The following is a 16,901-nucleotide window of genomic DNA, read 5'->3' as shown; positions in this document are numbered from 1 at the left end:
GTGTGTGTGTGTGTGTGTGTGTGTGTGTGTGTGTGTGTGTGTGTGTGCATCAGGTTTACAGAAGCCTGTCTATCAACAATGGCTGACAATGGACCTCTGGCTAGAGGAGAGAGACCCTTTGAAATATGAATGAGGAAATCTACACCTGTTTCCAGGTAACCAAGGCAGGGATTCTGAACCGTGACGCTGAATTTGGCGTGTGTGTGTGTGAGTGTGTGTATGCTTTTGTGTGTGCACCTGCGGGAGGTGCATTCATGAACGACACAGCTTCCTGTACCTGTTCAGACACTCCGAAGGGACGAAAGCAGCTGTCGACCCCTCCGACCTGACGGGACAGACGTCAATCTGACCTGCAGACGCGCTATGAAAGGCGGTGGCCCTCTGTGCTGAAGGTTCCCCGCATGACCCGGCCTGCTGACGACTTCACGCATGGAAGCAGGTCAAAGCTGGACCAACTGAGACGAGCCTGAAGCTGCCGGCGGAGACTTAACGGAGGGTGGACATCGGAGGAATAAAGACGTCTTCACAGGATTTGCACCGACTGTCGAGTGCGAGGATGAATCCGTTGTGGAAGGTTTATAAGAGCAAAGTGTTGAAGACTCTAAACCCTGAATATGAAGAAGACACCGCTGAAGAGGTACAGACTTAATTCTCTCCATCCCAACTCATAAACGTATAGAATCAGAAAGTTGAAGCATCTGTTGTCACTAAAGTCGGTGAGTTCATTTGGCCGGTCATTCTTTATTCATCACGGGGTCAGATGATCTCCCTGAGTCCTTCTGGTTTTCTGTGCAAACGGAACTTAAAAAGCAGAACTACAACCGAAAATACTTCCTCCTGCCTGTTCTGGCAGGTTGAAGCTTCCAACTGACAAAAATATCTTCGTTCATTCTGTGGATTCATTGAAGATGATTTTCTACCACAGAGGTGTTGAGTTTATTAAGTGTCTGATCTCTTACTTGTATCTAACTTCTTTAAATCGTTGTATTGATGTGTGATCTGATTATTTCTCCACCGCTGCTGGTTGTGGTTGCAGCACCTGTGCTCCATTTGGTACCAATGAAACAGATCCAGCGCCGTGTTGACCCAGATATCTGGTTGAGAAACTCGATCCTGAGTTGGATCTGAACCAACGGCTTAGCTGGCATTCCGTTGACGGACAAGGGAACGGGACAGAAAGCCAAGGCCTCGGGGGGGGGGATGGAGATCAAACTCTTGGAGTACCAGGGTAGCTAACAGGACAGTAGGGAATACGGTGCATGTTCGGAAAGATAGTTTCCATGGAGTTGGACGTCCGAGTCGTCCTCGCTGCTATTTGAGTCACTGCGGATTCACACGTCCGTGAAAAATGAGAAGTGTTTTCATTCACGTCAAATTCACGTCACAGTCGAGATAAAAAAGCAGAAACAAACCCTAAAAACAATCGTATTCTTTTCAGGTGCATCATAGGTTTGTCTCCTTTTTCTCTGCTGTAGGTCACAGAGGTGGAACATGAAGTCACGAGTCCGGTGCAAGAGGATGAGGGGCCCAACGCCGTAGCCCAGTTGGCCAGGAAAGTATGTCTGCATCGACAGCTCTGTTAGCGTTTGAAGAAATGTATTTTTAAAAAGTGGTGGAAAATTTCAGTACCATCGTTAAACTGATCCTCCGAAGCCAATCACAGGTTTTATTCCGCTGACCTTTGACCCTGTGTGTGCGGGTGGTGTCCAGATGCAGGGGGCGGGAACTAAAAGCTGGAACAGGCTATCGGCTCTGTTCAGCAAAGACGATGAGCACCAGCTTCTAGAGGAGACCGAGAGCCCGCCGGTACCCGACCAGTGAGTGCAGCTCTATATCTCATCCTGGATGGAGGTTGTTCCATCTGTCAGGTTCATGTGGGGGTACATTAACAGGAAATTTCTGAGTATTTATCAAGTTGTTTGCGATAAATAGAAGCCACGATCATGAATGGATTGGATTCATGTTTTAATATGTCGACACAAGTGGGCCCAAATAATTGTAAAAGTAGAATTTATCTGACAGGAACATGTCAAATTTATTAGATGCTTAAAAGAAATCCTTCAATATTAATGGAAATATTCATTAATTTGCCTCTCATCACTTATAATAGATGACAAGATCAATTTGACCCATTCTCTGCTGAAATGAAAATCACCACTATGCTAGCTTAGCTTAGCATTAAGACTTGAATCAGGTATCATGTCCCTTCATCAACCTGAAGGTCAGATATTTAGAAGTTTGTAGGTGCAAGCTCAGAAAAAAGATAGAGATACCCCCTCTGGAGTTCAAATGGTGGTGGTGGTGGTGGTGGTGGTGGTGGTGGTGGTGGTGGCCGATGACCTGGTGAAGCTCATAAAAAATGAATTTGGTGAATTTTTGGTGATGTGGAAGTGGAAGATGTGGAAAGCAGTAGCATGAAAGAACTACAGCGTATATTTAGACAGAAGCAAGATAATTGGCTGACAGTGGAGGCGGAGCCATGCCACTGAATAGCTGTGGTCAGCTGATGAGAACAGGTAATTACTGAGCTCATGTTATTGATAGCAGGAACTGAATTTATGCTACCAAAGCTTTGTCCGCTAAAACACAACTTTCTCAGTCCTCTCGCAGTGAAACCAGAGGAACCTCCTCGACCCGCTCGCCGCACGGCATTCTGGGATAGCTTTGCAGCCAACTGGGCTGCCAAGAAGCAAGCGGAAGCTGCAGCCACTGCCTCTGCAGCCAATGAGGTGGCAGCAGGTCAAGGTGAGGAGGCGGTTACAGGTGCCAGAGGGGAGGAGTCCCAGCAGGACGGGCAGGCGACCGTGGGGGGCGGGGGCGACGGAGGAGAAGGAGGTCGGAGCAGCAACAACAGCTTCTCCAAATACGTGTCGCTGGGACGGGGAGGCGAGGAGGCGTCCTTCAAGTGGAACTTTGTCACCAGCAAACTGGCTGAGCTGAAGACCAAGACCAACTAGAGATTCATGAAGGGATGGGGGCAATGCAAAGAATGTGATGAAGGATTGGGAGGGGGAACGTTTACACAGGATGTCCTGTAAATCTTCAGCTATTGTAAAAGTCACTTTTAATCACATTTAACAACTGAACTGAAGCAACGCTCCTTTTTAGGTCTCTTTAAAAGCACAATTAATGCACATATGTGAGAATAAAGGAGTATTTATTTTACCTTTATACACTATTTAAGAACTAAATACTCTCAGGACAAATAAAGGGTTGTGTTAAATATTTTTATTTATTTTATTTTGGGTTGAAGAGGGATATTTAACTTCCTGTGTGTTAATACTGAACTTCAGAACTGGGATTTGTAAAACAGCTTTTAAACCATAAAAAAAAGGTCTTCACACCTGTCAGCAAACTTTATCTAATCTGTGGTTTAGCAAAAACTGGATTAAGGGATTGAAAGCAGTGATAGCAGGATTAGTGGAGGATTATCCCACTTAACCTGTTCAAAGGGCATTCTGGGAGTTCTGCTTCTATTGCATAACATTTTAGGAACTGCGTTTCCTCTCCTCAGACGCCAGGAGGTGGAATATAAATGTGTGTGGTGAGATAACTTCAGGTGCAACTTGAATTTTTGTGAGTGTGACTGACATGTGCAAAGTGTGAGTTTATGAACATTCTTGACCTTTGAGACATGTAAAAAAAAACTGAATTTAAATATTTTATTTTAAGATTTTGGGGCGGTTTTTTTGCCTTGTTTTATTCTGCTGTTTTGTTTTCTTGTATGCTATAATAAATTCTGCTGCACTAAAACAAACAAAAAGCATGAATCAACAGTTTATGTATTATTAAATGTGCGTGCATTTACAAAAGGTGAGATGGAAAGAAATTGTGAAAAAAAAAATTGTGTAAATTTTTTTGGGTCTTTTTTTATTATAACTTGTGCAAAGTGGATAAATTAAATAGGGTCTAAATAATAAATTAGATAATTTGTGTGTTTTAAAAAAATGACACATAGGTGCTAAAATCTCAATGACGTCAGTATAAAATAAACAAAAACTAATGGACATGCAGTTTAGAACCTGAACGCAACTGATTCATGAAGCCTTCGCACAATCCGACATGTCACAGCAGGAGACCCGCAGGTGTATTCACGACTGACGCATTCCACGCAGAGGTAAAGGTCACGTGACTGTGCGGCATTCACTTCCTCTGTTCCTGGGGACACTTCAATGGGAATGGGCCATTATTACTGTTATTAAACCCACCTGTGTTATTCCTGCTGCGACAAGTCAAAGTACCTCCTGCCGTCCCGCCCAATAGTGGAAAGAAGAGTCTGTTGTGGTGAGTTGTGTTTGGATTATTCACGACTTTTCACTTCTGTCTGACGTCATTGTTACAAAATGAACAGTAGTACCCCAAAGTGTCCAGCAGGGGTCTCTCTTCGCTTCTTAAACTCTCCCTGACGCCGCCGTTCTATTTGTTCTCTATAATCATCTAATTTACTCTCTGATCTCTCATTTCCTCTCGCCTCTTTCATTTCCTGTTTTTCCTGTTCATACACCCATTTCCTCTCCTACTGCGCCGCGTTTCCTCATATACAAAACCGTTTCCTTTTTCAATTTAGAGGCCTTTGTTGACGTTTCCATTTGTATTTGACAAAACGCCCAAATTAAATGTGAACATCACGTCAGCAAATGGACCCAGAGCTCAAGTTCAGCTTTTATTTTAGCTGACCGGGCTCCATCATTTCCGAAGGTTTCAGCCTATCATTACGGATACTCCTGTTAAATCCGGTGAGGCCTAGTAGTTTCGTCCAGAATTCCAGTTTGAGTCCGAACAAATCTTTTCTTCCCCACAACTCAAGTGACATGCACAACTTTTTGTCATATTTATGTGGCTCACACACATTCTGTGTCAAGGACCATAAAACAGAGACGTCTGAGAGTAGCTGAGTCATGGTTTCTGGTAAGGTAGGCATCACTGGGGAGTTGTTCGGGTATATTTCTGCCTCTTTCAGGCCTTCTGGCTCTTTTTTGTTTGAAAAAAATTGCTGATGTCAAAGCTCTTCACGGGAGTTATGACCTGTCTGATGTGACCTCATCTCAGGACTGTGTCCCCCCCCCCCCGGGGGTAAAAGAACTTAAATAAGTATCAGGGACTGAAAATAAAGTTTAGCAAAGTTTGTCTGCCTCATTTCTCAACTGAAACCAAATTTCTTGACTACACACACACACACACACACACACACACACACACACACACACACACACACACACACTGACGTCATCGGTCGTCCTTTCAAACAGGTGTGTCCCTCACCCTGTCTCTCTGATCCTGTGACCTTTGCCATTTGGTCAACTTTTGTTTCTCAAACAACCCCCCCCACTCATCCCCCATCCTACCTGAGGAAAAAAAAACCATGACTCAGACACAACTTTCTTTTCTTTGCTGATGACCTAACTGACTCCGCCCCTCACGGTTCTAATGACTTGAAACCGAAGCAAAGTTGTTGGAGCACGTTTTAAGAGAGAAACGCGTTTCTGAACCGTCCGTCCGTTCGTCTCTGCGCACAGGAGGGCTGTTTGTGTTCACGATTGTCGTATGAGGTGGGATTATGATTGTAATTATGATGTTGTGTGCAAACAAGTGGTAATAATGGCAACAGGTAATTCTGGAGCTGAGATGTTTATACAGACTGAAAACAAAGTAAAATTAGATTTCTATTATGCAAAGAAGGGAACTGTGGTCACCCCCCAGAACCCGTTGCTTCATTGAATCGTCTGCTGACACAAGAGTCTGATGTTGCAGCGTCTCTGTTTTAAATTACGCCTCCATGGCGTTCCGAGTCAAGGTCGTCGGAGTTGTCGAGTTTATGAACCAGCATCAGTCAGTGGGAAACAGGAGTTTGACCCTGAGGCGTTTGTCGCTCCGTCACCTTGTTGTGTCTGTAAAATAATAATTATAAAAAGATTTACAGGTGATGTTACGGAGGCGTGGCAGTAAAAGCAAACAGTGAAGGTGATATTTGTCGTCTTCTTACATGAAAACCAGACAGACATGTCTGGGGGCGCTCAGGTGTGACGGCGCTGTGGCGACGTGACTCACGCGCTCCAGCGGCGGTCCCATCTGGAGAAGAGCCGGTAGAGGAGCAAAAGTGTGTGTAAAAACACACCGTCTGATGGGGGGTAGGGGGGTTTCCTTAAACCACCACACCTGTTTGGGGCAAGAGGGGGAAGTCTGAGGAAAACAGATTAAAAATACTAGCATGACACATTCGTCACTGTTTAGTCCAGACCTGGGTAAACCACGGCCCCGGGGGCCACATGTGGCCCTTTGCACATGTCTGTCTGGCCCGCGTGAGGCCAGTCATAAATTGCATAAATTAAACACCACAATTTCACGCAGCCTAATATAAATATTTGCAAAGAGTTTTATTCTTATGATTATCAGTAACAGCTATTCAAAATATTTGATTTAGTACATTTTACAATGAAAGAAAGATGCGCAGAATTAAATTCAAGTTACCACTGGTGGGGCCCTATGACACAATTCAGGTGGCCCCTTGTAAAAAATTTGAGTCTGATGCACATCCGTCCATATTTAAATGATGGTCCCATCGATTCTGTTCTTATATGGTGGCATAATGAACATTTTATAAAAGTTTCAGCAGTGAGGGTCTCTTCTGACGTGGCTAATCTTACAGCAATGGAACAGATGGAACTCGACACCATCAGCAGGATTTTTAAATCTGCACCCAACCTTTATTTCTTGTCATTTTAAAATGAAATTGCTGCAGTAACTGCCCCCCCCCCCTCCCCATAATATCCTATGGTTACAATAATTTCACTACTGTAACAGAAGTTACATGATCTCTCTAAATGGAGCAGAGGTTTCAGACTTCCATTTCCCACACAGAGGTCGTTCTTAGAGAGAAGACTGCTGGAGATTAGCCCAAACTTTGCACCAGACAAAACTGATAGTTTTATCAGCGGAAAGCAGGAGAGACCCCAAACAAGTACGCCGTCAAAGCAGCGTTAATCTCCAGTGTTTTTTTTTTTGAGAGATAAGAAGGAGACAACTTGATTTTCGTAAAGCTCTGCAAGGTCAGGGTGTCGCCTTTTTAATTTTGAAGTGATAATGTGTAGATTCCTTCCTCTCTGATAGATTTTCAGTGTTTTACTGGAGAGGAGAAAACCTCCAGTCTTCGTGTCAAACAGGTTCTCACACGCTCTAATCTCCAGTTTAAATCTCAGGGTCATAATCCCGGGGGCTCTTCAGGGACAGATTCTGGACCCACGAAAAGAAAACTTACCTCCTGTTTCCCCAGCAGAGGGGTAATCTCCTGGCTAAACTACCCCCGCCGGTCACATCACAACCCACCAAGGCACACAAACACCATTCATCCATCTGGGGATTGAAATGTGATCACTCGTCACCGTTTGTAGATGTGTCTGCTGTAAATAGATTGATTTTGCTTTGGGTTTCCACTCTCTAACAGGAGCTCAGGGCTTTAAATCCTGCCCTCATCACCATAAATCAATAATTGTTCAGTCAAATATTTTTGTTGTTCCTCATTCCTGCTGGTGGAGTTGATGGCTTCTGCAGAACAGGGCCACCTACCAAGGCCGCTGAGCCCGGGGAACACGAGCCTTGGTATTTTCATACATGACAGAAAATATGGCCGAGCAGCTGAGATGTTTCTGCCTCCAAAATTACAGTTTGTGGAGGTTATTTTTAAGGCCGCGACGCGCTGGAGAGCTGCAGGCCTTCATCAATCACGCTGCCTTTCTGAGCCGGGTTTGTCAGGCTGTTGTTCTGGACTTCTGGTTCTTGTGGTCGCGCAGACAGTAAAAGTGCTGGTGTGTGTGTGTGTGTGTGTGTGTGTGTGTGTGTGTGTGTGTGTGTGTGTGTGTGTGTGTGTGTGTGTGTGTGTGTGTGTGTGAGTGTGTGTGTGTGATAACTTTAGGTTGTCTATTTGGGTATCCTGGTTGTTGGAATGCTAATCGATTCTTTAGCCTTCCACAGATTCCCTGTCAGGCTCGAGTTACTGTTGCTACAGCTGTTTAGGGTTGTTGTTCTTTGCATTCACGCCGGACCTGTAGCTGCAACCTCTACACACACACACACACACACACACACACACACACACACACACATGCGCACAGAGGGTTTGGGCTATCAGTCCAAATCAGGTTTAAGAGGAATAAATGTAAATGTAAAGGTTTCATCAAAATTTGTCTTTGGGACATTTGTAATATTTATTCCACAGATGTACAACCATGAAAATGCTTTGATTCAATTTAAGTAGTAAATTCATGTAGATTGCAGAAAAGGAATCGTGGGATATTTTTGGGAAACCTGCTTCTTCGTTTTCATGCACAGCATTACGGGACGATCGATGCCGCTCTCCTATCTGCTCATGAGTCATAAAAATGAAAGGGAGACTGAGACTCTCGCGCCCATCAGTGGAATTACTTTGTTCAAGATTTACGAGGCGTTCAGGTCAGGCCGGCAAAATGATGTTGTCTGCAGAGAGCGACGACGGTTTGGAACGGTCTTAACCTGACACATCTTCTACATCCTGGTTTATTTCCAGCTTCTATATGCTTCATAAAAATAAGATTCAAGCTCAGACAACTGGTTCAAACATATATACAGTAAAGACATGCTATTTGCGGGGCTTTCCCACCACATCAGTGAAATCCCTCGTGCACCACAAGGCCAACCTGTGTCCTCTGACTGGAGCCTGAAGGAAGCAGTGACCCGGAACGCAGTTGCGGAAATTACACATTGACGCACAGCTGGAGGTTTCAGTGCTCCTGTTTCCTGTCATGTATGATCAGAACAGGTATGGAGACACGCTGGGTTTGGTGTGCACACATCCATTCACGGCGACGTGAGTCCACATGGCTCGGCTTACACCCCTCCGTTCCTCCAGCAGGAGCCCCAAATGCTCCCGTCCCGCCTGTCATCAGGAGGTCATTAAGGCCCCCTTCTCCTTAGACCGGTCGTTCTTTCGAACGACCAGAAATTCCTGTGTTCCTCTACGTCTCTTTGGAGCCGTCATCCTTCCGTCCATCTCTATTTCTGACAGGGGAATCTGGAGCGTCTGGGAGAACAGAGTCATTTGATAAGGAGCTGATGGAGGGAGGCGGGAGGCTATTGTGGGAAGAAGTTTTTGTGGGGGGGTCATCATTTACGAGGGCTTGTTTGCCTGGATTTAAATGTTTGCCTGGATTTAAATCGAGGCAAACTAGTCTAAATGTTAAAATGTGGTGGAAAAGACTGAAATTGATGGATTATGACTCCTGAGAAGATCGATCAAACAGATGCAACCATTATTCAGGCATTGGTATCAATTTTATTCTCTGGTATTACAAAAATTCAAACAAATGACAATCTATGGTTGTGTTAGGGTCTCAAACTTCAGGCCACATTATCGATTTCTCCCTCCTGAAGGTAACTCATCACAAGCAGAACGCACCTTTGAACGCTCCACTGTTACTGTTCTACATTTCTGTTAATACGTAAGTCTGCTTCCTGGATGCCTTCTGCACGGGAACAGCACCGCTGTTCAGAAATACTTCTGCTGTGCAGACAGTTTGCTTTGAATTCTTATATGGGTCATTATAAATCAGTCATCAAAGAGCTGCGTTCCTCACTGGATTACACCCAGTGATTCAAACTTTGGCAAAAAATCCGCAAGAGCTCAAGAAGATAGGCTGAAAAAGAGACGGAACGGACTGTTTTAGATCCTGTTGGACGTTCACATGTCAGTTGCTGACAGGTCATTTCGCTTTGTGGTTGGTTCCTGTCGGTTCTGAACAGCATCATGGGAATAATCAGCTCTGTGACTTTAATATTGTTCATTTAATTCCGAAAACCTAATTTGAGGGGAACCAGTGAAGTGGACAAACAGAGGCTCAACTTAATGCAGGGTTTCCGAGACTGGGCGATACCAAATTTATTGCAAAGCAAACTATCCTTGACATAATGACTAGAATCACTAAAAACGACGCTGTACCTTCGCTACCACTTATTATTCTTCTCTGAGACATAATTAGACCCCACAGAGAATGATAGGCTATATTAAGTGTGGATCCTATGGGGTTTTCTGAGGGCCGTCTTTGGTCAGATCCTCAGGGGAGGGCCTGCCCAGTGTGGCGCCCTGGTGATGGGCCTTCCCTCTCCCTGACAACCAGACCGGGGTTAAATTAGGAAAAGGCTAACCCCAAACTGTGGTGGTGGCGAGGGCGAGGTCACACCATCTCCTTTGATGATGGTGGAGGTTGGAGTCGGCAGCAGACAGACGCTCTTTATCTGACGTGATGTGACACCCCCACATTTTCTGCTGCTTAGCCGGCTGTCCCGGTATAGATGTGGATTTAGCATCCGCTAACGGCTCACAAACAGGAAATGGACGACCCCAAGGAGGCTGTTTAAAGGAGGCTAGTCATTGTCCATCCCTACTTTAGCATTTATGGTCAGATTAAGCTGGTGAGAAGTTAATTACATCCCGCTTCAAAGCGGTGATGTACTGTACAGTACTGTAATTGTCAGCGTTTGTGTGTCCATCCGTTAGTCCGTCCGTCCGTTAGTCCGTCCGTCCGTCCGTTAGTCCACCAAATATCTTCGCAACCGTTGCTGACAGAAAGATAAAAGAAAAAGCACATTACTCGGGCAGCAAAGGGGATGAAAATGAGATGATGACCTTGAGAAAACTACATCAAGGTCAAATTTTAACTTTTGTACACTCAAGATTTGATCTATGAAAGTAGGTCAGGGTAAAATTTTGAATTCAGGGGTGTCGCAGGATGTTGCAGTCAGTAACTGCCTTGGTTCTTGTTATATACTGGTTTCATGTTTCAGTGTAAGCTACAAACATTAGCATGCTCAGCTAACTACACAAAAGTTCAACTTTATTGTATTTCCTGTATGTCATTGTCATCGTTTTTGAATTGTCAACTGTAAATATTACACATCCTAGCCACAGGCTCAATTTTCAACATAGCCACAGTGTTAGCATTTGAGCTAGTCAGGTTTACCATAGCCAGGCTTTCTCACTGCTGAGGCTGCAGTGAGGAAGATAACCTGAAGGTAACTGTCTAAGACTGGATTCAGTTTGACTACACCAGTTTGATTACACCAATGTGTGTTTCCAGCATTAATAGAGATATTTAACACCCCATCACTAAAGGCTTGTGTTAATCAGGAATGTTGTCTAGAACTCTGGCCATACGTGAACATTTGGTCCCAGGACATGCTTCTATATTGAAGCAAATGTCCAGAATAGAAAGCAAAAGAAATTGACTGGGAAGGTGACTACATTTTGGAGTTTTGTTTTGAACTCTGTGTCCTCATTGGAGTCAAATGTCTGAGCTGGAGAGGTGCAGATGAAGCTCCCCAGCTCTCGAGGCCCAGCTGTCGACCTGATGTTTCCTTGTTCCCACATGGCTGTGAAAAGATCTGAGTAGGTGATTAGAGTGCTTTCTCACAAGCGGGTGACCTGAAAGAAGTTCAATACTGTGGTTTTGAGACCTATTTTACAGACATAATCTTTTCTTTGATGACCAGAAAACACTAATCTTTTAAAAATACACACACCCATGTTTTAGCACCCACGTTTTGAGATGAATACTGAGGTTATTTAGCCTGAAAATATTTCCATCTACCATCAAGTCTTGTTTTCAGATACCATTTGCATATGTGTTGACTTTATTAGTCATGTCAGATTTACTTTCTGACACTGGACATGGAGATTCTTTCAACATCATTAATGCCAAATGTATTACAGATAGGATTAGTCATATTATGATTGAGCAACATTGCGGGACTTTTCCATTTCTTTCAATGGAGTAAAAAGAAAGTGAGCCGCCTTTGAAGGCAGTTTAAACTTGCTGAGTGCTGTTAGTTGCCTCTGCCAAAGACTTTGTTTTCACTGCTATCTCTTTGTCCGCTGGCAGGATTACGCAGACAGTACGTCACATATTTTTATGACACTTGGTGGAAGGGTTTGGCGCGGCGTAGGGAACAACCCACTTCCTTTAATTGCATTGCGATATCTACAGCATCTTCTATTCACTATGCACAAACTAACGTCGGGATTCTGATGATTTTTTTTTTTTTTTGACTTGTCTGTGTTATGAAGAAACTATTTGATGGAAGGGAGTGTAAATGGGGGATCATGTTTCAAAGTGCAAACTATCAAATTCTGCAACCAGGTTGCATCCAGTTACTCCCTGAATATTTCTTACCTTTGCCGGTGAGAGTTGGCGGATTAACATATGTCATCATCTCACTTTGTTAAGGCCAGTTTCAATTCAAAAAGCTTTAATTATGCCCAAGGGGCAATTGAAGGCACATAAAGCAGCAGTATTGGTGCAAAAGACAGGATTGGTGCACATAAAGGAAATGCAGAGTGCAAAGACAAAAACCATACACAGTCCATACACAGAAAACTAACACTAACACTAAAATACACAATAAACAGATATGTATGTATTTATAGATCCAGGTTTATAGACCCAGATTCATTATATCACAATGTAGAAAACATAAAAGGTTGAAATATATTCAAAAAGTAAAATTTTAAGAAGATTCTCACTTGTCCAAATCAACATGTGGTGAAAACCAATATCTAAAGGCATTGAGAATGCCTTTAGATTAATTTATTAATTTATTTTATCAAATAAAACCACCAGAGAGTTAACATACAATGCAGCTACTCACTAGGCTAAATGAATTATAAGGATTAGTTGCAGAATCCTAATGGGTCTTATTCTAAAAGAGAGGTGAGGTAACTTTGATTTTCCATCCATGTTGGAAAAGGCCATCAGAGGACGACGTGAACTATCCAACTTGTGTAACACCTAAACCAGGAAACTGTGGCTAGCTGGAACATTTCCTGATTGAAAACAGAACAACGACCGTCATATATTCGGTTTCGGTTGAGCCCAGCTGCAGTCAATCCTGGCCCTTGTTCTACAATGAGGGTCAACGGACCTCACAGACCACTAAAAAGGAAACACATAAAAGTCTTGTCTCCTCTTTGTGTAAGTTTCAGCCGGGGGGGGGGGGGGGGGGGGTGGCCTCTCCTGCGTCCCTGCCGTTGTCCTCCTGACGTCAGGTAGTTATTTGAAGAGGGTCTGCGTCTGCTGGTCAGGTTTCCCACAGGCCCTCAGGCTCAGCCCATCTCCCTGACCCCCCGGGAAGAAGAGGTCACGCATGAGAGAAGGGGAATGAAAAGGACCACTCCTCTGATTTATGAGCTGATGCAGCTACAGGATACCCCCCGTCTCAGGGACGGCTTTTTGTTACGCAGGTCAGGGTACACCAAAGCGTTTAGCATTTCAGCCGTTTAGTGGGAGAAGCTCGGCGTTCGGGGTGGGAGGGGCAGTAGCTGAGTTTGTTTTACGGTGTGTTAGGACAACATGCAGGTACAGCGCAGTTTCTTTTTCACTGATTCTCATTTAGCTTTCATTCCCAGATGTCATCCAGCTGCAAGACACTAGAACATTACATAACTGACTGGACTGTTTTGAGTAATTCCAGCCATTCCTTGGAAGTTGGAATCACTTATGAGGATTTTATTTTGGCCTCTCCGTTATAAGTCAATCTTCTACTGAATAGAATCAAACGGCAGGTTTGATTCTCACTTAACGCCTTCATTATTTTGTTTTACCGTCACACCGTGTCATTAACGCTCCTGTCATTTAAGGTCCTGCCACTCCTTTAATCATCTCATTCCTTCCACCTGGCTGTCCCGCCCACCCCCTCACCTGCAGCCCATCCTGTCATTTTGCCTCTCAGTATGAACACAGGTCCAGTTTGACTCTTTCTCTGCCGGATTGTCTTGCTTGGTCTGTGGTCTAATCTGTCCTTTAATCCCTCTTCCTGATCCTCAGGACAGTTGGATTACCCAATTTTCAACCCCTGACTTTATCAATCTGAACCACATGTACACTGATAATCATTTTATTTGACTGGTTTGATGTTTTTTTTAGACCAGAGGAGCTTCTCAAGTTCCTATATTACAAGGGCAGGATTTATGGTCTTAATTATTGCCTGCATCCTTGAATTTTTTTTTTTTTCATAGCAAATACAACTTCTTATCCTAGTTTTTGTAAATGCATACAAGTTCATTTCTGATCAAATAATTCCTTTCATCATAATTTTCCTCTCATTTCTCAGTGAATTCTCAATTTGTAATTCAAACAAATTAAATGCAGCAATTCTACAGAAAACAAGACAATATAATTAATCAGAGGAACCCCGATGTCCATTAATGCTCAAAATGACTGTTTCGTATGCACGTTGACATATTTAGATTATTTTTTCATTGATGTGGGGGTTGCACCATAAAACTGGGGCATTTCTGTCCCTCCCCAACCCCCCTACTACCTCTAAGAAGTCCCTCACCCATTTTAATGTGCATTCAGCACATCCCCAACAAAATTGGGGCTTGTTAGCAGCTTCTAATTGGCCAATATTTTCTACTCTCCATAGCATGAGCTAGTTTTGTGTGTTCAGTCTTCCCTGAGTCATGAGTCCTCTCAAGCATAGGGATCCACAGTCTGCTGAGCTGCTTGTGCAGAAGAAGTGGAGCAGATTTGACACACTTCACAACCCCTGCAACCCCGACAAACGTTTCTGTTTCTTCGAGCAGAGAGGAAAAATCCCCAGCTACAAATGCATCTCAGTTTTAGGTCACTCAGATGTAAAATTCACTGAAGGTTTTCATACCAAAAGAAGCTCTTTTGCGTGCCAATGTGACGTGATTGCAAAAAATAAAAAACAAAAAAACCTGTCTCCTTGTGACAGTCGTCAAAAATGTTCGACCACAGGGATGTTGAAACTCTAAGCATAGAGGGAGTAAGAGTTTATTTTGTTGCCCTAGAAATAAGTCTGTTATTCTTCAGTCAGAAAAGGGGCCCCTTAAATAATTTAAAAAGAAGACAAAACAGCTTTTATGAATTAACAACTGTTTGATTTTGCATTTATGGTTTACCGAAAAGCTGAGAAAAGTTTTTGAGAGATAATTTGTCAGTAAATACTCAAAACCAGTTTGTCATGTCTTAATTGGGCCAGAACTTTGATGTACAGGATACGCTGGTGGGCAAACAGAGGTCTTTGGACCCCCTGTGGCGTTTTTAACGTGAATGAAAAACCACATCAGCAGCATCAAAGTCAGGAGTCAAGGAATCCCTGCAGATTTACCGTCCACTTCTCAAACTACCAGCCATTCTTTGCAGGCACACTTAGGTCTTAGACAGGGACACCAACTAACAGCTCAACACTTGACTGACCACAGACACGTATTCCTCTAAATTCTCCTCTAATGTGCCAGCTGTTATCTGTTTACTTCCGTGCAGGCATGGGGAAGAAAAACCAACCCAAAAACATGACCATATGTTTAAACCTTGTCCTATGAACCCAAAACAGGATGTCCCAGCAGGACCTCTGGTCAAAGTAACTGACATCGACACAGGCACACAGGAGTGCTATTGTTTTGTTCTGCTTTGGGAAAGACGAGGGAAAAGGAAGTGTGATAAATATAAAAAAATTGATGTGTCAGTTTATGTGTAGTTCCACGGTATTGTTTGCAGTTTAAGACTTCACAGCTATCTGAAGAAACAACCAGCTAGCTGAATATTTTACCATGCAGAGGTGGGAGAACGTGTCCGACACTGCTATCCTTAAATGTTCTTCAACCATTTTGTGTTTGATTCAAGTGAAAATCCTTCATCATTACTACTGAAATAGAAATGGCATGTTTGTTCCATTATAAAGCTGTAGCCAAAGTCCAGCTAGCAATTAGTCAAAGACTGTAAAGAGGGTAAAAAGAGCCACTAAAGTACATTTAATGTAATCTGGGCCAAAACTGATAAATTCTTGTTTCAGGAAGAGCCGGATAGGGCTGGGTACTCACATTGTGTGGGTACTACTGTTAATGATTGGTGCCAACTTTCCATATATGACAGAGCGCCTGGAGAGTTTGATGGGAAAGGGTGGGAAGAGACTTTGCTCTCCCTTGAGTGTGGCAACACTTTCCAGAGTTAAATGCAGACAAAAATTGCTACTTTAATAAGAAAGCTTGGTCCAAATTTAGTAAACTTAACACTTTCAACCCTATATAACCCTTGATCAAAAGTAAAATATGCCTAAAAGTTGACCAAGTAAGAAGCTGAAGTATTATGAATAACGAGCAAACCCAGCACTCTGCCATGAACCCTCTACGGTCCTGGACTCTTCATTGATGTCATCATGTCAATAATTAACAAATAAGTTGTTTTTAGAAATCAGTAGGTGTTTATCATTGACATAAATGGCATCTGTTGATCACAGCTTCGAACGTTAGCCAGCACTACAGCTTCAACGCACAACAAGCCAATGCATCCATCCAAAACTCTATCTGAGCATGTGTTGAACAAGCTCAGCTAAAACAGCAGGCGTTGGTTGAAAGGTGAGCAGAGCCCAACCCAAGTGATGGACTCGTCCCTGATAAGAATGAGTAAACTTGCTGGAGTTTACCCTGCTTTCTTGTTTTATTAAAAAAACTGTACAGGTACTAGGCACCTGTACAGTTCACTATGAACACATTATAGCTTGTTGGTTCAGGGCTATTTCTTATGCTGGGCACAAAGAGTTTCTGACTGACGCATTGACATTTTCATTCACTGTCTCATCAAATTATGTTTTCTAGTGCAGACTCTTTTCATGCACCACTGCCAGTGTCTTTTGACTCTTTCCAGAACACTCCTTTCTCTCCAAATTTAAAGAAAATGGAATATTAACTACAGATGCTATCAACGTAAGAAGTTTAAATAATAGGTAATTCAAGCTTCTTTCCCTTCTACGTAAATGGCATGGATAGAAATGTTCTTTGACCCATTGACATCTCATTAGAAAGATTATTTATATGATCTGAAGATTAGATCCAAGAAAAGCCAGTGTGTTTT

The 16,901-nt window shown here is 43.2% G+C and overlaps 2 protein-coding genes across 2 annotated transcripts in view; one reads left to right on the top strand and one right to left on the bottom strand.

Moving 5' to 3' along the window:
• The first annotated feature begins 307 nt into the window (after window positions 1-307).
• LOC137601820 (uncharacterized protein C1orf232) lies at window positions 308-3,702 on the top strand. Its single transcript, XM_068324247.1, has 4 exons — window positions 308-637; window positions 1,476-1,556; window positions 1,711-1,817; window positions 2,600-3,702. The coding sequence occupies exons 1-4, from the start codon at window positions 557-559 to the stop codon at window positions 2,955-2,957; spliced, it is 627 nt and encodes a 208-aa protein (XP_068180348.1). The 5' UTR covers window positions 308-556; the 3' UTR covers window positions 2,958-3,702.
• Window positions 3,703-5,778: 2,076 nt separating this feature from the next.
• fam110d (family with sequence similarity 110 member D) overlaps window positions 5,779-16,901 on the bottom strand; it is a 30,774-nt gene continuing 19,651 nt past the window's right edge. The window contains exons 2-3 of the transcript XR_011037115.1: window positions 5,984-6,156; window positions 5,779-5,888 (exon numbers count right to left, since the gene is read on the bottom strand). The gene's annotated coding sequence lies outside the window, so the exon portion shown is untranslated. The remainder of the gene's footprint in view (window positions 5,889-5,983; window positions 6,157-16,901) is intronic.

Source organism: Antennarius striatus, chromosome 9, assembly GCF_040054535.1.
Source record: "Antennarius striatus isolate MH-2024 chromosome 9, ASM4005453v1, whole genome shotgun sequence".
NCBI lineage: Eukaryota > Metazoa > Chordata > Actinopteri > Lophiiformes > Antennariidae > Antennarius > Antennarius striatus.
This window is presented reverse-complemented; position numbering and strand designations above follow the sequence as displayed.

What these genes read in the sequence shown, in the direction of transcription:
- LOC137601820 (XM_068324247.1), top strand. Translation starts at nt 557, where the DNA reads ATGAATCCGTTGTGGAAGGTTTATAAGAGCAAAGTGTTGAAGACTCTA. An exon ending in AAGAAGACACCGCTGAAGAG is followed by an intron (nt 638 to 1,475) that starts GTACAGACTTAA and finishes TCTCTGCTGTAG; the next exon opens with GTCACAGAGGTGGAACATGA. An exon ending in TAGCCCAGTTGGCCAGGAAA is followed by an intron (nt 1,557 to 1,710) that starts GTATGTCTGCAT and finishes GGTGGTGTCCAG; the next exon opens with ATGCAGGGGGCGGGAACTAA.